The following is a 23,984-nucleotide window of genomic DNA, read 5'->3' as shown; positions in this document are numbered from 1 at the left end:
TTTACCAATTAATATACGTAACATAAGGCATGGATCTTTTTATGCATTGCCAATAGCATCCATTATTATTCCCACATCTCAATTTATTTACAACAATTATCTGACATTTTATAGTGGATGATGCTAGAGATATATTCTCTGCACCTTGTCAGATATAATAAACTCAAATCCCATACCTTTAGGTGGCTCTGCTGTCAATTACCCGGAAGCGCTATTTATCTTCGTATAATAAACCTGTAACCCACAAGGGGAAACGAGTGAGAAATAATAAATTATTTCTCAGTTCTGATTGCCACTCAGATTATTGGATTCGAAGGAAATCTATATTCAGAATGAAATCACCGCACGAGAAATAAACAGTTCATTTCCTAATGACGAATGCAAATGCTCAATAATATAATCCAATTGAATAACAAAAATTATAGAAATAAATCAGAACTCTAAGAATCTTATCAGAATAAATAGTTTGGGTCAAAATCTTTTAATACTTTAAGTCTAGTAATGTTTGGGACCTAATCTTTACAACCATTGAGTCTGGTAACGTTTGATTTCTTAACTTTACAATTTCTAATCTGGTAACACTGATAGATACTATAACATGTATCTGTCGTGTCAGGGCTTATACCGTTCTAACTATCATGACACCTGATTAACGGAAACAATACGAAATCAATATCACAATACTATCATTATCGGAAAGAAAATCAATGATAAGACAGTTACCACAGTTCATTAGTCTTACAGTCACAATTCACATTTATTCAATATCCCTTATCCAACCGGTACTGGATTCAGTTGGGGCCATTCACCATATGCGCATAAGGGTCCTGGAGTAAAGTTTAGTAGCTAGCTAAACTTTACAATATATTAATCATTTTTCTCCACTATATGGAGGTTCAAGGATTACAGTATTTCATATTCATTCAATTCAGTCACTGTAGTCTCAATCAATCATTTACAATAAGAATCAAGCAATCGATAAACAATATCAACATGACAGTCAACGGACTTACCTGTAATTCAGTTTCAGTTGTATTGGGCTATGCATATGATGCAACAGTTCAATCAATGCAGTCAATCAAATATTCAAAATGCACAACGAGTTACGATTTAATTCCTAGTTATGAATCTCAGACTAATCCAATAACCTCGCACCTGATATCGTAGGGCAATAAGCGATGTCACTAATTGTTTGTTCATGCCAATCATTATGTCCCGTCAATCTCTTTAAGCCTATGTCAAAAGAATATATATATCTTCTATTAATTTTAAAATCATACTTTGCTTTGTGATATCAATTAAACTCACCTATATAACGAAGCACACTTATAAGTTATAACCATCCCTAATCATTATTTAATTATTTTCTTAACTTCTTTCACTTATATTCAATTCAGGCCCCTAGTTCAAGTCTAAGTCCGTTTAACTAATTCAAGTCCAAATTCAACAATCCAAATATCAATTTCACATACACATCTAGTCCAGGTCTGTTCTATTTTATTTTCTTTTATATCAAGCTCAAGGCAAGACCACATTTCTATTTTCTTAAATCCAAGAGCTTTATACTCACTTAACTTCATTTCTTCCATTTTATAGCTTACGCCTTACTGTATACTTCATATTTTCATTATTCACTTTAGTCCCTCTAACATGATTAATTTACGGATTTAGCAAATTTTACCATTTAGTCCACTGACCAGTGAACTATACCATAACAGAAATTAATAAACACGGTACTGAATGATACCAGTGTCTAGAGATGCGAAATCATCAACTGAACAATCTCAACTTTTTGGTTGCAGTAGAAATCGATACCATAAGACATCAGTAGTTCAGTACTAACAAGTTAGGGTTTAAACGACATATAAAGAAGACAAAATAAAAAGGAATAAGATTTTCAATCAATTACTATTTGAAATCAATTGATAGCGATATAGCAGTTACATGCTTCATTTCTCAAAGGTTATTAGAACTCTAATCATGAGAGAGGAAATTACCCATGACAATAATCGTATAGCTCCCTGAGGATATTACCATGACCAGTGATTTAAATCTCAAAAGCATGATCACAAATGAGAGAGACATATGAACAAAAGCCCTTCTGTTGTTTTCTTTTATTTTTCTCGTTCCTTCTTTCATCTTTCATTTATCCTTTGTTTTCTAATTTTACTTTATTTATTTCTTCGGATAAGAGAGAAGAAATATCCTTAATTAAAGGAAGAATTAAGCATGGGTGTTTCATGTAGAGACCACCGCGTGGCCATATTTCATTTGGTCACCATTAATTTTTATTTACTTTTATTACTTAAAGTTTGAATAAGTGACCTTAATCTTTTCAAACTTTATAAATCAGCCCAAAAATTTAAAAGGAAGATTATAAGTAGGTGCTTAATCCTCTATTGTATCTATTAATTTGTCTGACTTTCGAATATTCGAACAGTTGGAAATTTCAAATTAACAACATATAATATAATTGAACAAAGTAATTTAAATATATCATGTTATGCCTAAACAAAATGATAGTGGACATTAAAATGTGATTTATTCTATGAAAAACATATTTAAGCATTTTGTATATTATTTTCAATTATTAATTCCATATACATATTTTGCATAGTGTTACAGTGAACTTCTCATTTTGGTACTTAAATTGATGTGTATGCATTTTTTTTTTTACTTCACATAATTTTATGTAATTTAAGAACAAACGAAAATTGATAAAATTGAGCAAATCGCCATTGTCGTCCCCTTCATTTCCTTTACTAAGAGGTTTTTTCCTCTGTTCGTTTTGAAGGTAAAGTTGATGAGATAAAATTACTTATTTATCATAATGATCCTATCTTACAGTCTTTTCTTCAACAGTTTAAATCATGGTTTAAATTAATTAGTCTAAAAAAGGTAAAATATTAGAAAATGAACATTGTCTATAACAAATGAATTCAATATTAATTCATAAGTAGAATAAATATAAAATAAATTAATCCGTAACTTATTTTAGATTAAGTTTAATTTATCTCTTATTTTGTCTTATTATTATTATTATTATTATTTTATTTCTTATTGACAGCTTAAGTATGTTTTACTTCACCTTACTATACAACAAACATAAATTCATATCACCTAAAGTAATTAAAAATATTGAATTTAGATCCGAATTCTCAGATTTGTTATGGCACGAATATTAAAGGAACTCCATACATTTCACCTCGGATCATATTAACCTGAATTCTCATCAGACGGTCCAAATCTAAACTCCAAATTGAGTTACTTCAGAGATCCGGACTCATCAAAACCTCTAAGATATCTCAAACTTTTGAGTGTTTTCATGGAAAATATTAACCGTTGAAATACGTTCTACACGAATCTGAAAGCACAAATAATAATACCCCTGCGCTATCCCCGAATAGGCACCGTACATGTCAGTCACGCAAAAGTTGAGATATCTCAGAGGATACCCTCTCCCAAACTTTGCCTGTATTCTTTCCGTTCATCGTTGCTATCTGAAATAATAGACCTGCTGCCATTACACTGAAATGTGGGGCCGCTTAACGATTGGCGTATGAAAAGCCCGCGTCATCAGTAAAAAATCAGAAATGCAGAGAAAGAGAGAGAGAGAAATAGCAACGAGTGAAAAGAACGATGGCAGGGTGCGTCTCACCTCCATGGAAAGCTCTGTTGCTTAAAGCTCTCGACTCAAACTCTCACCTTAAGCATTCTTCCTTCTTTCAGCTTGTAAACAAACCCACTCCTTTCTCTCCCCCATCTCTTCCTTTTCAGTCAATCTCTGCTTTTATTTAATTTACCCATTAATTGCTTTTATATCTCAGGCCACCGTCGGTACCAGCGGGAGGCCATCCAATCGTACTGTTGTTTTCAGGTTTTGCTCAAATTTCACTTTGTTTTTCCATTGAAGGTATCAGTCTCCCTAATTTATGAAATTGAAGACTAGAATGAAGGATTTTAGGGTTTAGATGGATAAAACTTTCCAAGTATCAAGCTGAAATTTCATGGTTGATTGCTTTAGATACTGATGATGAATTTTATAGAGGTTTTGAAGAAGGATCTGATAAGATTCAGATCAACACAGATACGAGAAGTAACAAGATTGAAGAGCTCAAGCACTTTCCTTTTTCTGAGGTATCTCTCGGCTTACTATAAAATTGTTTGTAATATTAAATTCTGACTCTTAATCTGAGGATATTGAGATTTGGGTGAATTTGGTGACATATCTATTTTTTATCTTTTAGTTACCATTATTCATGGGTGTGCATTGAAAAGTTGCCAAATTGAACTTTGAAGAACCTATGGGTTAATTTTTTTTTTTTTTCAGATTTGTTGGTACTTCAGTGATTCATGGGAACAATTTCGAATTAATGGGAAGATTGATATTATCGACTCTTCAAATCCAGACCCGGCAAAACTTCAGGTTCATTCATGCTGTTCTTGAACATTTCTTATCTAATAAAAAAGTAAAATAAATCTAATTATAAAATAAATTGTTTCTTTTATTCAAGCAAAGAGAGAAGGCATGGTTTGCTAGTTCAACAAAGTCTAGAATGCAATATTTGGGGCCAAGTCCAGGTTTTCCAATTATAAGTGAAGAGACAGTGAAGGAGACACGTCTAGAACCTTCTGTGGGGCCCGTTGCGGCATTCTGTCTCTTGGTTCTAGATCCAGATCAGGTTATTTTCTGTTTTACCTTTTTCTTTTACATAATTTTCTCTTTTTAATTTATTACAATAGTTCCAAATTCAGTGTACTGTACATTTTTTTTTCTCATTTTTGTATCAGCACAGGTTGATTACTTGAATTTGAAGAGCAATGAGAGGATGGCTTTCACATCCAGTCTCACTGGTGACGGGTCGAAAATTTGGAATTTTGAGAAAATTAATCCCTAACCATGCAAGTGCTATGCCTTTATAGTTCATGGAGAGCAGCTGAGGTAAATAAAAATTGTTTCTTTTTTCATTTGTTTTTTCTTTCTTATTGCATTTGGTGCAAAACCAGAACAGTATGTAGTTTCATTTAAGTTGAATTGGTATTTCTTGTAGTCAATGTCTTGTATATTTTCCGACATGAATAAATTCTCTCTCTTTCCATTCATGCGGGTAATGATACAGTTGAACAAAACAACAGTAATATTACTTTTACATAGTGATTACCAACACTTAATTGCTGCAACACCTTATTGCAAGTAAGTAATATACAATTAAAAAGTAATAAACATGAAAGTTCCATTAAAAGGTGCAAAATGAAATAGAAAGTTTATGGAATATAAAAAATAAAAATAAAAAAGAAATAGGCAAACTTCATCCCTTGCATAGTATTGAATGCCATAGAATAACTTAGCACCTTGGAAAATCTGCTGGTGGATGGGGCAGAGTCTCAAAGGGCCCCACACCATTCTTCACAATAAATGCCATAGCAAGGCCCCACGACATGTGTACCTCAAGATGGCAATGCATGAACCATACTCCTGCAAAAGTAAATAAAAAGAATATTATAGAATAATCAGGATTGAACTTGTACTTTAATTGTTGTTAGGATTAAAGCTAAATATAATGCATGTTTAACATGGACAATAAAATGTTAGGATAAGACACTTCTAGATGTACATAGAGTAGCAATTTGTTATAATGAAGTTGCTATCAAGAAATTACCCGGATTATCAGCAATAAATCGAATGGCAGCCCATCCTCCAACTGGTACACCAATTGTATTAATATACGGTGGATCAACTAAGTTGAGTTGTGCCGTGGCAGGATTGTAGTTACCAGAACCAGCTCCAACCAGGTGAAAACTAAATCCATGCAAATGTATCGGATGGTTCTCAGTTGTGACCGTACCAGTATCTTGAAGTATAAGCTGTACCTTGCTACCATATTCCAATACATGAACCTTGGTACCAATCAGTGATTGTGTGTTGTTTGGTATGTTATTAGGTGCTCCATTGACGAAATCGTAGATCTTTAGTGGCACCCCAGGAAAATCAGTGGTATACAGCCCATTTATCATGTTATAGTATGCTTGTAGAAGTGAAATAGTGGGTTTCACAAGGCTAACATTATTCATTGAGGCTGCGAAAATGCCCCCATTAGGTCCTCGGCATGTGCTGTTGGGGTTTTTTCGGTTGCACTTCTGAACATTCAGTCCAATTGTAAACAACAAATTAGTGTCAATCTCCAGGGGTAGATTGGTCACATTTAAACTACGCAAGCCATTTAAATTAGAAGATACAATTAGATTGTTGTTGAATTGGGGGAGAATGGCCTTTTGGGTCAAGGAATTGATTGCGGCACCTGAGTAATGGAAATAACCAATAGAAGAGATATTTTGGAAGGGGACATTTTGGGCTGACATGTATGGGCCCAAGGCCATTTCGTATTTTCCTATGGGCTGGTCGGCCTTGACAAGTACATTGTAGGTCTGGCCCGGGCCCAGCATTATGTGGTCCACAATTTGGGCCTTGGTGTACTCAGCATCTCCCTCTACAATTGTCATTTTGTGGTTAGAAATTGAGAAGAATAGCTCCATGTTTAGAGCTGCATTTATGAGGCGGAGGAGGTATGTCTTCCCTGGTACCACATTGATTTGGTAGATATCTGCAAAGTCAGATAATTAGGTAAATTATGTGGATGTTTCTTCTGGAATTTAAGTTATTATTTCAAATATGTTACACACAGTGTACATTTTTTTTAGTATGTGAAACTGGTCAAACTGAAACTGTAAAAGCCAATTGTTAAACCCATACCAGTTGGGTGTCAAACTGTTAATGGCACCTCAATTTAGTTGTGCGTATTTTTTTTTGGATTGGGATATCTTTGCAACGCCTTATCTTGACAACCTTGAAACTACTATCTCAAATCATGTCAAACAAAATTTAAAAAAAATATATACACATGTTGTTTACATTATAGATTGGTTCTGTATAATTTTTCATGCAATTGTAAATCATTTAACTCAGTTAACTATGGACCATTGCAAATTTCATATATTATAATTAAACGGTGACACTTGCATCAAATTTCATCATTTCTCATGCATATGGTGTGTATAAAATATATGTCACATTATACTTGTCGAGATTGTCAAACTATTCCGTTGTCAATGGATCCCATACCAATTTTGCAGTTGGGTCTCAAACTGTTAATTGTACCTTAATTTAATTATGCTCTTTAATATTTATCATTTCTGCTAATTTTTTTTGCCGAAAAGGTACCTCAAATTACTAAAATACTTGTTCATTACACTCAGTAGTAATATTTGGTCCCATACTAGTAAAAAATCATAATGTCTGGGATGATGGCCCTTGATTTGCATATTCTTTGAAAATATGTTTTTTTTTTTTGTTGAAGTTAGTCCCGAGGTATTACCATGAGCCGAGCAATTGTAGAATGGGCCCGGGTGCCCATTAATGATGAAAGCATCTGCAGGTGGTGCCCCACCACCACTTGCTAGCACCGCCTTCTCCAGTTGTAGTACATCCATGTCCCAGTACTCCCCTACAATCATTAATTATCGTTCAGTATTATTATATCAGCTAATAACAACTTGGTATCAGTTTCCTTTTGTACAACTTCAGGCAATTACACCTGCCTTCTTCTTTCTATTTTGTTCAAAAGTTAGACAGGAAACATTTTACAAATGGTTAGCTAGCTATTGGAGGTATATATGACAAGTACCAAAGATGAGAACATGCTCCTCATAAGGGTAAGGGAAGGGATAGGGGACTCCGGTCTTTGGGTACACAACAATAGGTCCGTAAACTGTCCCACGCAGCCATGAGACATGAGCGTGCCAGAAAAAAGTGCCCTTTTGCTGATACATTGTGAACTCGTAAGTGAACGACTGGCCTGGTTGGATTGGGCACTGAGTGATGTATGACGGCCCGTCAGACCAGCATGACAACCTTTGCCTTACACCATGCCTAACAAAAAAAAAACAAGAAGAAATCTCATAAGTTTATCATAAAGAGTATGGAATCATATATAACATTTTGACACATGAGAAAAGCAAAGGTACCAATGTATTGTAACATTTGTTTGAGCTTCATTTATGACTTTGACGATGACCCGGTCGTCTTCTTGTGCATACACGACTGGTCCGGGGTACATTCCGTTTACGGTAACAATATCTCTTGTATGGCACAACTTTGTAACCTTCATAGTATTCACCTAATAATTCAAACATCCACAAAAATCACAAAAGTGAGGATCATATGTAACTACTATCAACTTGATCATGAGAGAGAGAGAGAGACCTTGAACTCATAGAACCTAGTGCTACCTCCGACTGGCCAACGCCTGTACCGGCCTATTGCTGCGAACACAGTTGGTGCAAAACAAGATACTAGTACTAAGCTTAGACAAAATGTTGTAATAAAAGAGTATCTTTTCATTTTGGTGTTAGGGACAAAGTAAAATGTAATGCTATGGATACAGGAGGAGAGAAAACAGTATGTTTTGCTTTTATATCTTTGCTTGTGCAGTTCTCATCAAGTGAAAGACATTAGGTTATATGAATAATGTGATGATATTAATTTATTGTGTGTGATGTTGAAATAGAGAAAAGGAATAAGGTGGCACTATTTGCATGGAAATAATTTGTATGGGCAGGTATTGTTATTCTCCTAACCCCGGGTTCGTTAATTACATTGTCTTCTCTCTCTCTCTCTCTCTATAATAAAATATTAAACGATGATAAACCTTCTGTTGACATTTAGAAATTATTAACAATACAAGGGGTGATAACTATATCTCTTTATCTGCATCTATTGTTTGCATTCAGATGTGTTGATATATATTTTTAAAGTATTTATACTTGATGAGAAAAATGTTTATACCTTGAACTATAAAAATTAAAATTCTTAAAAATTGTATTTTACTCATCAATGAAGTATTTAACTTGGAACTTTTTTTTATAAATATTATAATAAAAAAATTCTAAACACTTTGCATATTAGGTATAAACACTAGTTGATTTTGATATGCACAACTTATACATTAAGTATATAAATATTTTTGGATTCAAATAAAGAATGTGAAAAATAGGGTGCAATAATAATTTCTCTATCAATACCTACTCGATTTAGAAATTAGAATTTGTTTGCGTCCACTGCTGGAGTCTACTTACCCCAAAAGATTAATTAATGAAGTAAAATTGTTTAAAATAAATTAGAATTTGTTTGCGTCCCTGCTCGTTTATTCTAGGATTAATTGCTCTTGAATAAATGATGTAAACATTTTTAATGGCCGCTGCCTATCCAACCAACTTAATTAGTGAAAATTAAATAAATAGAAGAACATTTCCAATATAAGTTTCTAAGATATGATTTGGTAACAGTTAAGTCATTTTTGTCCTATTAAATTCGCAGCAAGCAACTTAATCTATCTGATCAATTTGGTTCTTATAAAATTCAGATTAGATCATGCGAATATAAATCTTGGTTAGGAGAGCAGCTAAACGAATCCCCAAGCAAGATGTTGAGAGAACAACTAACTGGTAAGTTTTGATTCTGAGCAAGTAACAATCCCAATAATAATAATAATAATAATAAATAAATAAATAAATAAATAAAATATGATTCTGCCTAAAAGGTTTTCGTTTGAATCATACAAAAACCTCAAATTCTATATTCCATAATCAACGGTTAATTAAGCACCTGGCAAATTTTTGTGAACTCTTCAATTGACAAAATGGAAGAAAAAAAAAAAGCTTTAATTATGCTTTGACCATTTAAAAAGGTTAATTAAATATATTAAATATAATTGACATGTCTGGAATCTGAAAGCTAGACCTCTATATTTCTTCTTCAAAAAAAAAAAAAAAAATGACATGTCACAATTTGTATGCTATTTGTTAATTCCGATTTTTATAATGTCGTCAAGGAAATTACTGGCTCTGCTACAGAGTAGAGCCCCTTAAAAAATAAGAGCCCCTTTAAAATGCTTAAATACTTTTAGTTAAGAAACTAAGGAGGTTTCTAAACATAATACTTTTACCAGAATATCCTTTGTTCCTTGGTCCTCTTTACCATCAAATACTATTTGTTAGAAATGCACCTGATAAGATTTTTGTAATAGCTAGTTTTATAATCTAATAACTGAACTAAATCAAATTAGTTATGTAATATACCTTAATGATTGGTATGATTAAGATAACCATCTAAAGTGCACTGATATAATTAACATATATAACTAATTAATTAATTTTCTATGGCCATTTATAACAGAAAAAAACTAAAAAAATATTAATATTAGTATAAATCATCTAACGTTAACAATTAATAACATGATTTTGTATCAATATATTATAACTACAATTTGTACTGATTAGTACATTTATTCTGAGTGAACAACATTATTACATTAATCTAACTAATAAAATTATGTTAATAAAATTAAGATAATTAATTGTAATGAAATCAACATGACTAAGGAAAAATGTTATTCAATATAGTTAATCTAATTTAATTGAAATTATTATTTTTAATTATATATCTGATATTAATGCTTTTCATATTACTGTGGTTATATTAGTCTAACTAACATAATCTTTCAATATGATATAATCTACATTATTTAATTAACATTAGGGTTTTTTGATCTTTAGTCTTTACAATATGAAAAATGCATCATCATCTTTAAAATAATTCTATTGTACTAGATACACTTGCAGAGTTATTTAATTTGCTTAACATTCTTGCATTACTAGTAACGTGAAATCCCCTGTGATTAGTAGCCAAAAATGGTTGGAAAAGGCACATAGTATTTATTTCTTTTTCTTGTCAATCTGAAAAAATGATAAGAAATCACTAAGTGGCAAGCATACCTTTACATTGAAGATTCAAACATAGGTTATCCATTCAAAATGCCAAGCGATCAGGATCATACTTCTTTTTTTTTTTTTTTATGAGAGAGAAATATGGAGATCACATCTTCAAATTCCATTGATAAGAGACACAAGAAGCATCGATTTTACAAATTATTGTCCCTCCCTTGTTGCATCAAAGCTTAATGACGATATATATATATATATAAGATGACAATATGAAAGTACACTGCTGTAAGTACAGATTCCATAATGTAGTACAGTCAATGCTATATCCTACATCACTGTTCTGTACTTCATGGAAACATTAATATACTGAATTACTGATCAGTGCAAGTGACAATCATTAAAATGCAGTTTTTTTTCTCTTAGTTTATTAGTACGTTTAGTTAATTAAAGAACCTGAAGTTTTTATAACTAATAATTTTCTTAATTTTTAAATTTAAAATACTTTGTTACTTTTGATAGTGTTATTTGTAAAGGTTCACAAGGCAAATTTTAATTTTTGACATTAATAATAGACTAGTAAGGCATGATGTGATATATCATCAGTGATCTAATTCTAACCTATCTATTTTAAAATATGCTGGTCAAATTGAGAGCACAGCTTAACTATACAAGCTGTAAATAGAAGCATATTCACACACATTCTCATCATCTTTGGTACCTGATAGAAATAACAGGTGGCTGTTAAGCACCGCCAGGAAGTTCAGTGTTTCGGGCAGCCGATACAAAATTTGGGCAGCCAAGTTATATATATAACCCTCGAAAAAGGAGGTTAGAGATACTGCCACCCATTGTTTCTATCAGGTACCTGAAATGTTGAGAAATTCTGTTCAGGTCCCCTCCAGCCCTCCTGTTATGAGGTAGATATATGGACTCACACGACTCGACTAATAAATAAGGGATCAAAAGAGAAAAATATTCAACATGAACTAAATTATAACAAAATTAATGTTGTGAGTAGCAACAATTTATCAAATATAATAAAAAAAAGGGGAAAACAAACACATCCAATAAATTCTTGCCCAAGAAAATACAGTCCAGTATGAAAAAAAAAGAGTATTAAAATGGCCAAAGGTCACCCCAGATGGAGCGGCGAGCCTGGTGGTGTAACACAGGGTTGTTGCTTTGTGTCACCACAACCCGCTCGAAAGCCCCTTCTGACCCATCTCGTTTGGTGGCCCGGCATATGTCCATCTGTACCTGCCTCCCTCTCCTCAAAGGCATGTATATAATGCGGCCCCACCCGCCACCCATACCAGCCCGTAACTGATCCTCTTCTTCCTCTTCATCCCCTCCTTCCCCATGAAATAAATCTGTTTCTCCCACATCAGACTGGTACGGTACCAGGTCCTTATCCTCAAATGATCCCTCTTCTTCTTCTCCTTCAGATTCAAATTGGTCCTCTACAAAAATTCACGAAATAACAAGTATTGCTAGATGATAATATGTCCAGATGCAAATAGGAAAAAGAAAGAAAGAAGAAGGTTTTATTTATTTTTCATGCATGCTTTCGGTAATAAGCCAAAATATCAGAGATGCACCTTTAGAATGAGAAAATACAGAATCTGGTATCTTTTGTTGCTAACTTACGTAGACATAGATAGCAACAAACAGTTTGGGTATCTACTTGAGAGAATCAAAATCTGTAGTATGTATGAAATAATTTGTTTTGCAGTAAGGCCCAAAAATTAATTATAAAGACAATATAAAATAAGTAGTTACCATAGTCAATAATGAGATCCTCTGGGTTCCTTTTGGCATGCTGCTCTTTTAGCGTCTCAAATTTCATTCCATCCAGTGGCCAAGCTTCTCTACAAAAAGAAAGAAAAAAATATCGAAAAAGTAATGTTACTTTCTTAGATTAGATCTTGTTGCACTTGGCTTACAAAAAATAACACTGTACCATACAGATAAGTATCAATAGATTTAGTGCAAAAAAATAAAGAAAGATCATAAGAGTTTGTGCTTACCGGGGTATCAATAGATTGATTAAAGCTAGCATGGTACCAAATTCTTCGTGAGCTTAATTCCAAAACCTATAGGATTAGTGTCAAACAACGAATCCAAACCGTTGAAACCAATATATTTCACAGGTGATGCATTTACATGCAAAATTATTAAATTTTTGAATTGATTTAGTATAAAGTCAAGCGGTCCAAAATTGATAAAAAATGAACATGTTAAAATTAGCTTATAAACCTTCTTTTTTTTACCGCTTGACTTTATACTAAATTAAATCCAAAAAAAAAATGAATTTGACATGCAAACACATCACTCGTGAAGTAAATCAGTTTCAACGGTTTGGATTTGTTACTTGAAATCATTTCGATAGGTTTTAGAATTAAGCTCACCAAGCTCTTTGGTGAGCTTAAGAATATACCCTAGTTCTACTCTCAACAGATTTAGTGCAAAAAACTAAAGAAAGATCATAATAGTTCATACTTACTGGGGTCGTTTCCCTCTTCTTAATGCAACATAACAAAACTTCTCATCCTCAAAACCACGTAAAGGTTTGCCTCCCGATCTCTGATAGAGTTAAAAAGTAGTTAGCAGGATCGTAAAATATAATATTTTATAGGGTAAAACAAAAATGGATGAAGAAAAACAGACCTTGTAGACACGCTGTGAAGAAGTCCTCTCTAGTCGTTGTACAAAATGACAGTACTTACTTGTGTTCTCCAATGGACATTTCCCATCGTGTGGGCACTAATTATGAACAGTAAACCCTCAAATTATACAGCCAATAATAAAAACAATAAAAAATTTGAATCAATGTTTCTTTTTCCTAGTCACTTTTGTTAATTAAGTACATAACTGAGCCAAGAAAAACAACAAAAAACAAGCCAAGACAAATTTGAGTTGTATACGCCTGGACTAAAGAAAAAAAAAGAAAAAAGAACTTACAGGGGCTACAACAAAAGAACCAGCCTTTAATGTGGGTTTGGAGACAACAATGCTTGTGACATCGCTTGATTGTTTTTTCTCTAGCTTCTCCAATTTCCTACTTCTCTTTGACCATGTTAATTTAAAAAAATATATTTACAAATCATGGGAAAAGATGAAGATTAGTTTCTGATGTAATACTAACTTGTATCAAGTACCTATTGCAAACTAAGAAATATTATTGGAAGCCCACTAAAGAAAAGAATTATTTAGTGCTTTAAAAAGTTACGAATAGCACAACACCCTTGAAAGAAAAAACAAAGGGGCATGAATAACTTATTTTATCTTTCTTTAAGGAAAAACACAAATCAATTATTGACTTTGCAAGGCTTATCATACCCGTTTTTCCATCCAAAGGATATATGAGCGCATTTGACTTATAATTTTTGATCCATGCGGTGTTCCCGGCTCAAGCAATACCTACATTGAGAAAGAGAATTTTATCGTTTGCACTCTTAAAACTTAGATTTGCAAAGGCATTCAAATATAAAAATATCTGATTAGAAAATAATTACCAAAACATCGCTTGTAAGATCCCAAAGCTGGCGCACAATTGTGATCCGATCGGTTAATGATGGAATCTCACCTAGTGCATATGACTACATTTGAAAATCCAAAAATAAAACTGTTCAATAATTATTCAAAAATAGGCCCACCATATTATGTAAATAATTAACTCACTGATACAACAAGATCATGGTGCCTGTTCTTTTTATCCAGTTTGCGGTTCAATTCTTGAATGCTGTCATAGCTATGAATCAGCGGCAACCCCTTCAAATCTATCAAGAGAAACACAAATTTTGAAAATTTCAGGATAACTGGAATATTTTTGGTTTTAAGATACTAATGTAATATTAGGTGGCACTAAAAAGGGAATTAATTTACTCTGAAGGAGGCTTTGACTGGCTCTTTGCATATCCTTTGACGGTTCGACCAAATTAACCGTCTGAATTGACTGAGGCCATACATCCCTCATCGCCCTTCATTAACAAAGGTAAATAAATGTGACAACTAATCATAGGAGAGAAAAGAGACTACGAAAAGTGGCTGGAACTAACCAAAGAGCCGAACTGGGTCCCGCACCAAAATCCAACACCTTGTTGGGAGAGAAATCAGGTAACCTACGCCTAACCTGCCATGTAGTAAAATCAGAAACTAATAAAATTTCAATTAAATAGCACCTCTGTCATGCCAAAGTGTGATAAAGTCACATCCCAAACTGTGAATTTCTAATTGTATCCTATCTTTAAGATTCAAATGCTGCTGTTCCTTTACTATTGATCATATCAACCCTACAAAAGCTAACTAAGCCAATAACAGGAGCTGGTTTTCAAATTTCAAACTATTTTTTTTTTCTAAAATGCATGGGGTAACCATAGTGACAAGATTTGTGAATTATTCACGAATAAATTTTTTTTTGTGGTGTCGGCAAACCGTTCGGTTGACCGAATTTTTATCGAATTATTCGCAAATTTTACGACTTTTTCCTGAATTTATGAATTATTATTCGCAATTTTTTTTTTGCTCCCTTGTGGAACTCAAATCTTCGGTCCGGACTCAATGTATAATTCCGAATCATTCTTGAATTATACCCGAATTATTCCCAAATCACGATTTTTTTGACTCCGCCGAACCGAACCCAAATAATTCATTTGCCACTATGGGGGTAACTGTCAATTTCTAAGAGGCCATTGAAAATTTTCAATCTAAAAGAGAAGGAACCAAAAAAAAAAACCTCTCTAAGCACACGATGGATTGCAGTATAGACAGCTGGCATACGAGATGCCACATAGGCAACTGTCTCTTCTTCTCTGTAGCGTAAACCAATATCACCATAGGCTGATTGGATCTTCCACCGAGCCACACGATTTTCAACAGGTCGGTGTGGGTCCTCAACCAGAGCTCGTGAAGTAGATGCTGCAAGCTGGAGGTTAGCTTCCTTAACACGGCAAAAAGACTCTGACAGGAGCATCACCTTCCTATTCATGTGCCCATTGCCCTTCTCTACAACAAAGAGTCAACATTTCAATTTATCATCTCAATTCAATCCTTTTGCACAAACAGAGAGAGAGAGAGAGAACCTCGGAGATACTTTTTGATGGCGCGGCGAAGGGAGAGCGGGACAAGGCGGATGCGCTGAGACTGCTTCGCAGCGGCGCGGAGTGTCTCCGGCGTGAATAGCTTTTGTCCCGCCTCAGGCAACGCCATTGCTGACCTGAGCTCGAGCTCTAACTGGAGTTTATGCTCAGACGAGAACAAAAGAGGGTTTTCCGATTCTACAATCAAATACCCGTATCACTTTCGGCCCAATTAACGGTAAACGGGCCGGGTTGATTCGGCCCAATTAACGGTAAACAGGTACATTTCACGAGTAATAAATTGTTGTTGTCACAGCTCACAATGTATCATTCATCATAAATAGTGGTATCTTCTGGGCACAGCGCACAGCGCACAGCGCAACAAAGCAAAGGAAGAAACAATGACAATGTGTTGGAGTAAATACGAGTAAATGATACAGTTTCCTCTCTACAAATAGCAATGTTTGCTAGTAGAGTAGCAGTCTAGAGCCTTTGGTCGGCTATGGAAAATGACTACACAAGAGAGAGAGAGAGAGGAGGCAAGTACACTAGCCCGACGGAGCAGGAATTAGTCTAAAGCCAAGGTTGAATTGAATAATAAATAATTTATATACACGGATTTCACAGTAATAGCTTATAGCTGTACTGGCATGGCATGGCAATATGGCATTGAAGAAGCGTTCAGGCCTGAGCTCCTAACCTATACCTCTGCTTTGCTTCATAGGCTACGGAGGCTGCACGGATTCAGTGTACATTTGCGCACATCCGTGACAGCTTTTGCTTTCACAGTACAAAAGTGAGCAACTTTTATTTGCTACTTTCATCTGTGTTTAAAAGAAGCCTGTTGGTAGTTTCTAAAATTCTATTCATGTCTTGTCAATTGGAATTCGTATCCTCTGCGTTAACTAAAAAAAAAATGAATCTTTTGAGTTAATGCATCTGGACCATCTGATTCTCTTTAAGATCCGTGTGGACTAGATTCACACTAATATTAAAGAGTCCCTGAATTATAAAGTGTGACAGGATTGCTCTGTTTAATATCAAACTGTCGAGATGTGTTAACTCAAAAGATGCTCTTTTGAGTTAATGCAGACGATGCAGACTCTGCCAATTGTGCGAGTGTTGTTTATGCCGTCGTTGGCATACTACACAAAAATTGAACCCTTCAATGAATGTGGATTTTGAATTATGAGCATAATTGGAATTAAAAGTTATTAGGGTGTGTTTCGATGGAGCAAGAATAGCATTATTCTTTTGAGTTATTCGATGTTTAGATGGAGCAAGAATAGCACCAATCCACTATTCTTTGTTTGTCCTATATGAGTTAGCTCACTATTTTACTAATCCAACCAAAAGTTGAGTTAGTTACTATTCTCAAACTTGAAATTAGCTCTATTCTTTGTTTCATCCAAACGTATCAAGAGTATTGAAAACTTAAAGTCAGAGTATTGAAAATTATAAGTAAAAGTATTGTTTTCATTTAATACCTGATTAACTAGTGGGTTTGAATCCAATTCGCTAATTTTTTGCATACAATAAAAATTTTGAATCCACCTTTGAAAAATTAACTTTGCTTTGGAAGGAATGATTGTCGAATTAAAGTTATCTGCAATACAACAATGTTGCAAATTCTACAGCTCAAGTCATGAGATAATGTAGTATTGTAGTTGCTTCTTGTTTGAATGGTTTAATAAATTTACAATTAGATTTTTTATTTTTTTTAAAGTAGTTACGTTGTGACCAGTGTTGTCAAAGTACGAAACGATATTACACAATATGTGTGTTGCTTATATATCATGTCAGTCGCATGTCGTGATTGTTATTCTAAAAAATAACGTGATAATATGTGAACCGACCTAATTAATTTGAACACGTGACATGATAATTTTTAAATTTTTTTAATGACCTACTTTAAATTAAATAATTAAATAGTTAAACGGTATGAAACATAACTAATTATGTCGTAACTGATGTGTCATACTTGCTTCTAGCATTTAGTCATGATACAAAATGTGATTAAAATTGTGACACATTAGTCACGACATGATACAAATTTACTTGACTTAAACTGCAACAAAACTTGTATTAAGCATGCAAAGAACTATCTAATGAAAATTTTATAAATACGTACCAAGCTCGTGCTTGATCCGTATTTATATATATCGGATATCTATATATAATTTTTAAAATACGAATCGGATATTATCCACTCTGTTATTCACATTAGTTAACGAAAATATGTTAGGTTTGTTACGTACTGCAGAAAAAAGAAGCATTACATCCAACAACGATCAACAACCTTCAATATGACATGACATTAATTTGTTGTAAATAATGTGAAATTGCACAATGCTTGTGTTATTAATTACAATTATTAAATTACACCTTTTACGCTTGTCCAAATATCAGTATCTCTCTGACTTTTGTTCATACATAAAATTAAACAAAATTAAATTAAATTAGAGTTAACCCGATTGAAACAAATTTACGGACATCAGAGCACCTGTCGTCAGAATGTGGTCATAACAGAAGGAAGGAAATTTAAGTGCTTCACGAGCGAAAATACAGCTTTTCCCTAGCTAGGTTCTGCTATTACATGTAAAATTTTACTTTTTTCCATATCACATGAGAAAGGAATTCACATGCGTTGCCTTAAACAGGATTTCTTGCTATGCGCAGGTAGTTCTGACAAACAAAACAAACATAAAAACAAAATCAACATGGTCCTCGTTACCTTGTATCACAATAAACGACACAAACAATTATATAAATATATATATATATATATAAAGATTGCTAAAGAACCAAAAGTGCTTCTTATATATATAAAATCCCAGTGAAGAAATCATACATATATTATATATTTCTTATACATATAACGCATGAAACATCGCTAATGAGCTAGCTGTACCTATTCCACCACCAGAACTGTTCTATCTATCATTCTATCTATATATATTAACTACGTATAATACAAAACACATAATAACGAATAAACCTTTCTAAACCGTCATAAAAAGCTACCAACCAAGCTAACATTATACAACCACCACCATCTAAAATAAAAAATAAAATAAAATAAAAATAAAAATAGAGAGAAAATAGGGTTACAGGGACAGCAGGTCTGGTCAGTACCTCTGCTGTGTGTTTTTAATGCGCCGCGGTACATTTGGTCTTTATCCTACTCTTACTCTGACCATCAGCCACTTCTCTGATCTCTCGCTCTGTCGTTTCTCTCCCTTTCAATCTGGCCTACCAAAAAATAGTCAACCTCTACGCTCAAACCTACCCTCTTCCATCATCTCCGTTTCCAACAAAACGTACATCTCCAGTACAAGACCAACTCAACGAATCATCCTGGCAAAGTCTTATACAAGCAACGGAGTTATCCAGTCTAAACGCCAACGGAGAGGATACTAACAACTCTGACATGAGCCAGAGCCGCTTGGCCTCATGCAAATTACTCGCCGGAGATGATGGCGAAGCCTCGTTGCAATCGGCGAAGTACTTCCCTGAAATGCCCCGTAGCCTATGGTGTGTCGCCACGTAGCATGTCGTTGCAGCGGCCTGCGATGGAACGAACGAACGAACGGTTAAAGGATTGGTCAAAATTTGATTGCGTGGGGGTGACGTCGTACAGTGGGCCCAGAAAATAGTCCGCGCTTACCTGAGGAATAGTTTTTAGGAGCTTCCTCGCCAGGAAGAACGCCAGATCTGCGCAACAATTGATGCAATCGGACGGTCAGGGATCTCTCTTTCTCTCAACAATACAATGGTCATCATAGTTAACAATACAATAGTCAAAACTCAGAAGGATATTTGCTGTATATATATTATTTTTCACTGATAAGAAAATATCTTATTCCACTATTCGATATGTCAGGAGTCAGGTCACTTACCTGTAACGAATCCTTCCCGATCACGCGTGAGGCGGGTTCGAACTATGCCTGGGTGCACACAGTTGGCGGTCACATTTGCACCCATTTCCTGACCGAAATATACACAATTAAGTCAACAAAATTTTAATTAATTAATACGATGAAAAGTAGATGATATCAGCGATGTTGAGCGCTGATTATTATATGAAGATTTAATTATTTTTCCAATGAGAACCACAACACAATGTTCTTTAATATTAAAAAAAAAACAAAATCAGAATCCAAAGATTGTTGTCTGGAGCTCATAAAATCAAATATAAAGTCTGCCCAGTAGGAATGGGAAGCAGTGAGTATAACTAACCTTAAGCCGCACAGCAAGCTCCTTTGCGTGAAGAACATTGGCAAGCTTCGATAGAGCGTAAGCTCGCGTTGCATCGTACGGTCTACAAAAATTTCAACAAAACCAATTCAAATTTTAAACTTCAATCAGACTTCACAAAGAGATGAAACAATATGTGATTACATCTTGTTGCGAGTAAGTAAATCAAGGTACTGGACCCAGTCGCCAGAGAACCAGCCATGGATGCTTGAAGACACATTTACGATTCTACCCTCGATGCCGGTTTCAACTGCCGTCTCTGCCATCTTATTCATTAGCAGTTTTGTAAGAAGAAAATGCCCTATCAAATAAAGGTATCCAAAGTTCAAACAAAACATGTATGATCGATCGATTCTCATCTAACCTAACTATAAGCTTATATTTTATAAAGAAAAGATTATCAATTTCACCTAAGTAGTTTGTGGCGAATGACATTTCGATTCCGTCTTCTGATATCGCATGCTCATGAGAAAACTTCCCGGCATTATTTCTACATTATTTTTATTATTTTCTTCACGATCAATAAGATAACTAATAATATATCCAAATAAAAATATTATAGCTGAATTAACATTACATGAGAAGATTGAGGGGTAGATGAAGAGAAAGGAATCTTGAAACGAATGATCGAACAGAGGAGAGAGAACTAAGATCTAGAGGTAGAACGATGATCTCTGACAAAGGAGACTCAGCTAAGATGCGATTCTTCATCTCCTCTGCTGTCTTGAGACTACGAGCCGCGATCACCAGTCTAGCACCACGCTTGGCCAGAACCCTCGCCGTCTCAGCACCGATGCCTGAAGTGGCGCCAGTAATGATAGCTGTGATTTGATGGAGGTTGAGACAAGCTGTAGTAACTGCTTCAGCTGTTGATTTCGAGCCAAAACCACTTTGCCCAGCCGAGCCGATTAGGTACTTCACCGTTTCTAGCATCTTCTTTTTTCTGTTCTTTCTATCGATTCATTTGTAAGAGAAGAGAATAGGAGACTATGTGGGGGTCGGATGCCAACAGTCAAGGATTGGAGAAAGGCGCCGCATGGTTTTATATTTAAAGTTACACGGAGAGAGAAAGAGAGAGCGAGTAAAAAAATTCGGTGGATTTCATTTTGACTGGATTGATTCGAAGATAAGGCAGGAGGTGGAAGCGTCTGATGAGATGTCAGAGTAGTCCATATATTCTCTCAGGTAACAGAATAATTAATTTTCGATCTCCATCGTCCGATCATAGAGACATTATGATCGAACGGTGATTATTTAAAAGGAAATATTATGTTACCTTAGGTATTGTGAATTCGTGTCAGAGAGGCATTATTGATTGTTAATTGTACATGCTTTGAGCTTGATTACGTGTTTGTCTCTTTCAATGTACATTTTTAATACATAATTTGTTTCTCTACAAAACTGATATAGTTTTTATTTGTAATTGGATGCTCTCGTAATTTTTTTTAATATAATCAAATCTGATTTGCCACTAAAAGCTAAATATACTTTCCAAATTATCGCGTCTCAGATTCATGTGCACATTCAATTAAACCAATTAAACCAGTGTATTATATGTTTAGAATATTTTATTTTTATATATAATTGTAACATACATCTCCCATTTATGATTGTATATATATTTTGAATATATTATTTAAATTGAAAATTAAATTGTAGAAATATTCTCGATTATTTTAGATAGCTGATATTAAATTTGGATGAATTTAAAATTTGATTGGACATTTATTATAAAATAATTAAAATTCTACCATTAAAAAGTTTGAAATTAATTGATTGATGACCAAACAAATTTGGCGTACATTGAGACGTTTATATATTTATAAAATTTGATTTGACGCTAGAAGAGAGAGAGAGAGAGTTGGGCTACCGTACTTTGTAAAGTAAAATGAGTGTTTTATTTTGTGTCTATATCTTTAATGTTAAAGTTCAAAACGTCGATCTGAACCGTTTAAGTTGATCTGCATATTAAATTGCGCTTGGAGACCAAATTTTACAATTTTTAAAAAAAATTAACTGTTTATTTAGAATTTTTTTAAATTACTATTTTTTAGAAAATTTTGGACCATCAAAATAAGTGATTTTTAAAAATTCTAAAAAAATAGTAAAAAATTTCAAAAAATATAAAATTTGATCTCCAAGCACAATTTAATATATATATCAACTTGAATGATTTGAATCGACATTTTAAACTTCAAAATTATAAAATACAATTGTAAAGTAAAATACTAATTTTACTTTGCAAAACAGCGTAACCCAACTCTATCTATCTATCTATGCAGAGACTCTTTACTCCTGCCACGATTTCATTTCCAAAACAAATTTGCTCACGGAATTAAAGATCAACACTGAGTAGATAGGAGGCCCGCCATAACGACATTAGCATAAAAACAAAAATAACATAAACGGACAACTTGAATGTAACAAAAAAAAAAAAAGATGGGCCTTTATACTTAAAAGAGTACTACACTAAACATTTAATTTAATGTTCCATGGGAAGAAAAAATTGGAGCAACCTAAACTTGCCCATGCATGTGCAAAAGGAACAATATTGTATATAGGGGAACAAGACTTTTAGGTCATATTCGGCCGTGTTACTGTTCTCGTGGAAAATAAAACTGAATTTTTTATTTCCCACGAGAACAGTACTTTTCAGTTCAATTCCTGTGCTCATGCTCATTTTCAATTGGAGGCCGAATAAGTCCTTAAAGTCTGTTTGGCGGAACGGAAATAGAAATTTTTGGGTGGCCAAAATACGGTGCGCGCAGACTGATTTTCATGAAGTCTGAGTGAATTTTTTTTTCCACGCGCACAATAAACGACCGAACAGACCCTTAAATTATAGAGATCGAATATATATGGAGATTAATTATATAATTTTTGTATAGAAATAATAAAAATTAATTTACAATATAATCACATTTTACTGTAAATTATATAGAAAATCATACATAATTATAAACAAATTACAAAAAAGGAGCGAATTGACCACCATAGTTCTAATATAAATCCGCCTCTGATGGTGCCTAACATTTAGGAGTGAGGTACGATACTATGCATATATGGTGTATATTGATCTCTACTATGAATCAATATCTTTAACTTTAGAATTCGAATCATTTTTCTAGAACATTTAACATAAATTTGAAATGAAAATGTATCTATAGACCAAATTTTATATTTTTCAGAATGTTTTTACTAATTTTTAGATTAGAAATCATGTGATCTAAAATTCAGTATCATACAAAAATAGTGATTTTCTTATCTATTTAAAAAATAGTAAAAAAAAGTTATAAAAATAGAAGAATTTAGTCTTCAAATAATTAAATTTTCATTCAAAGACTAGTAAACAATTTCAGATTAAGTATTTGAATGTTGAAAATTAATACAGTACTACCCAATTTGCACCACGCAGGGGCAAATTGAGTGCAATCAAATGGGGTGACTCTCATTTTTTTTTAATGTTCATATATAATATTTTTTATATAGTTTTGAATAAAACATTATAAGTACTGTAAAAATTAATTCTGAAAATTTTATACAATTGATCTCTATTTACATTTTGTATCTATAGTTTGAATGTCCAACTCCGCTCGTGACATCATATATAACACCCTTCACTTAACTTAGAGTCTTAGATATTTCTTATGTAGGGATGCTTGATTTTGATTGAATTAGTAAATAGGTAATGGCCTCTAATGATGAGAGAGAAAGCAAGAGGGAGACGGGAGCATTGGGATGTGAAATGTGATGACGGAGTCCTACCATTCTCTCTCTCTCTCTGATTCCTTCAATCTGTCTTGGTGAAGTGGGTCCTACCACGTATGTATATTATTCTAAACGGGTGACATGTTCTTCTATCCATACACA

At 33.8% G+C, this 23,984-nt stretch overlaps 4 protein-coding genes across 6 annotated transcripts; 1 reads left to right on the top strand and 3 right to left on the bottom strand.

Moving 5' to 3' along the window:
• Positions 1-3,576: 3,576 nt before the first annotated feature.
• On the top strand, positions 3,577-6,794 carry LOC144549497 (Pyridoxamine 5'-phosphate oxidase family protein). 2 transcript variants are annotated; one of them, XM_078298253.1, is made up of 7 exons: positions 3,577-3,732; positions 3,828-3,877; positions 4,047-4,137; positions 4,331-4,426; positions 4,515-4,682; positions 4,797-4,942; positions 5,943-6,794. In XM_078298253.1, the coding sequence occupies exons 1-6, from the start codon at positions 3,640-3,642 to the stop codon at positions 4,896-4,898; spliced, it is 600 nt and encodes a 199-aa protein (XP_078154379.1). In that variant the 5' UTR covers positions 3,577-3,639; the 3' UTR covers positions 4,899-4,942; positions 5,943-6,794. The 2 variants fall into 2 exon arrangements, with proteins under 2 accessions (XP_078154379.1, XP_078154377.1); XM_078298251.1 differs by lacking the exon at positions 5,943-6,794 and having other exon boundaries at positions 4,797-5,099.
• On the bottom strand, positions 5,080-10,960 carry LAC6 (laccase 6). 2 transcript variants are annotated; one of them, XM_078298250.1, is made up of 6 exons: positions 10,831-10,960; positions 8,023-8,174; positions 7,683-7,927; positions 7,374-7,502; positions 5,661-6,602; positions 5,080-5,476 (listed from the first exon to the last, which is right to left on the bottom strand). In XM_078298250.1, the coding sequence occupies exons 2-6, from the start codon at positions 8,163-8,165 to the stop codon at positions 5,346-5,348; spliced, it is 1,590 nt and encodes a 529-aa protein (XP_078154376.1). In that variant the 5' UTR covers positions 8,166-8,174; positions 10,831-10,960; the 3' UTR covers positions 5,080-5,345. The 2 variants fall into 2 exon arrangements, with proteins under 2 accessions (XP_078154376.1, XP_078154375.1); XM_078298249.1 differs by lacking the exon at positions 10,831-10,960 and adding an exon at positions 8,261-8,776.
• Positions 10,961-11,754: 794 nt separating this feature from the next.
• On the bottom strand, positions 11,755-16,042 carry LOC144549457 (copper ion binding / methyltransferase). Its single transcript, XM_078298199.1, has 12 exons — positions 15,861-16,042; positions 15,515-15,783; positions 14,838-14,911; positions 14,665-14,759; positions 14,461-14,558; positions 14,295-14,378; positions 14,119-14,199; positions 13,741-13,845; positions 13,447-13,542; positions 13,283-13,362; positions 12,559-12,647; positions 11,755-12,239 (listed from the first exon to the last, which is right to left on the bottom strand). The coding sequence occupies exons 1-12, from the start codon at positions 15,985-15,987 to the stop codon at positions 11,896-11,898; spliced, it is 1,542 nt and encodes a 513-aa protein (XP_078154325.1). The 5' UTR covers positions 15,988-16,042; the 3' UTR covers positions 11,755-11,895.
• A 2,726-nt stretch (positions 16,043-18,768) lies between these two features.
• LOC144549466 (short-chain dehydrogenase TIC 32 B, chloroplastic-like) lies at positions 18,769-21,123 on the bottom strand. The gene is made up of 7 exons (XM_078298208.1): positions 20,692-21,123; positions 20,525-20,604; positions 20,259-20,415; positions 20,097-20,178; positions 19,757-19,844; positions 19,525-19,571; positions 18,769-19,424 (listed from the first exon to the last, which is right to left on the bottom strand). The coding sequence occupies exons 1-7, from the start codon at positions 21,045-21,047 to the stop codon at positions 19,143-19,145; spliced, it is 1,092 nt and encodes a 363-aa protein (XP_078154334.1). The 5' UTR covers positions 21,048-21,123; the 3' UTR covers positions 18,769-19,142.
• Between the last annotated feature and the right edge of the window lie 2,861 nt (positions 21,124-23,984).

This window comes from Carex rostrata, chromosome 35 (genome assembly GCF_964058835.1).
Source record: "Carex rostrata chromosome 35, lpCarRost1.2, whole genome shotgun sequence".
Lineage (NCBI taxonomy): Eukaryota > Viridiplantae > Streptophyta > Magnoliopsida > Poales > Cyperaceae > Carex > Carex rostrata.
Note: the sequence above shows the minus strand (reverse complement) of the source record. Positions and strands in the feature narration are given on the sequence as shown.

What these genes read in the sequence shown, in the direction of transcription:
- LOC144549497 (XM_078298253.1), top strand. Translation starts at nt 3,640, where the DNA reads ATGGCAGGGTGCGTCTCACCTCCATGGAAAGCTCTGTTGCTTAAAGCT. An exon ending in AATCGTACTGTTGTTTTCAG is followed by an intron (nt 3,878 to 4,046) that starts GTTTTGCTCAAA and finishes TGAATTTTATAG; the next exon opens with AGGTTTTGAAGAAGGATCTG. An exon ending in TGGTTCTAGATCCAGATCAG is followed by an intron (nt 4,683 to 4,796) that starts GTTATTTTCTGT and finishes GTATCAGCACAG; the next exon opens with GTTGATTACTTGAATTTGAA.
- LAC6 (XM_078298249.1), bottom strand. Translation starts at nt 8,398, where the DNA reads ATGAAAAGATACTCTTTTATTACAACATTTTGTCTAAGCTTAGTACTA. An exon ending in ACAAATGTTACAATACATTG is followed by an intron (nt 7,928 to 8,022) that starts GTACCTTTGCTT and finishes TTTTTTTGTTAG; the next exon opens with GCATGGTGTAAGGCAAAGGT. An exon ending in GGAGCATGTTCTCATCTTTG is followed by an intron (nt 7,503 to 7,682) that starts GTACTTGTCATA and finishes TAATGATTGTAG; the next exon opens with GGGAGTACTGGGACATGGAT.
- LOC144549457 (XM_078298199.1), bottom strand. Translation starts at nt 15,987, where the DNA reads ATGGCGTTGCCTGAGGCGGGACAAAAGCTATTCACGCCGGAGACACTC. An exon ending in TCCTTTGGATGGAAAAACGG is followed by an intron (nt 13,846 to 14,118) that starts GTATGATAAGCC and finishes ACATGGTCAAAG; the next exon opens with AGAAGTAGGAAATTGGAGAA. An exon ending in CTTCACAGCGTGTCTACAAG is followed by an intron (nt 13,363 to 13,446) that starts GTCTGTTTTTCT and finishes TAACTCTATCAG; the next exon opens with AGATCGGGAGGCAAACCTTT.
- LOC144549466 (XM_078298208.1), bottom strand. Translation starts at nt 21,047, where the DNA reads ATGCTAGAAACGGTGAAGTACCTAATCGGCTCGGCTGGGCAAAGTGGT. An exon ending in CTACCCCTCAATCTTCTCAT is followed by an intron (nt 20,605 to 20,691) that starts GTAATGTTAATT and finishes AAAATAATGTAG; the next exon opens with AAATAATGCCGGGAAGTTTT. An exon ending in TCGGGAAGGATTCGTTACAG is followed by an intron (nt 19,572 to 19,756) that starts GTAAGTGACCTG and finishes ATTGTTGCGCAG; the next exon opens with ATCTGGCGTTCTTCCTGGCG.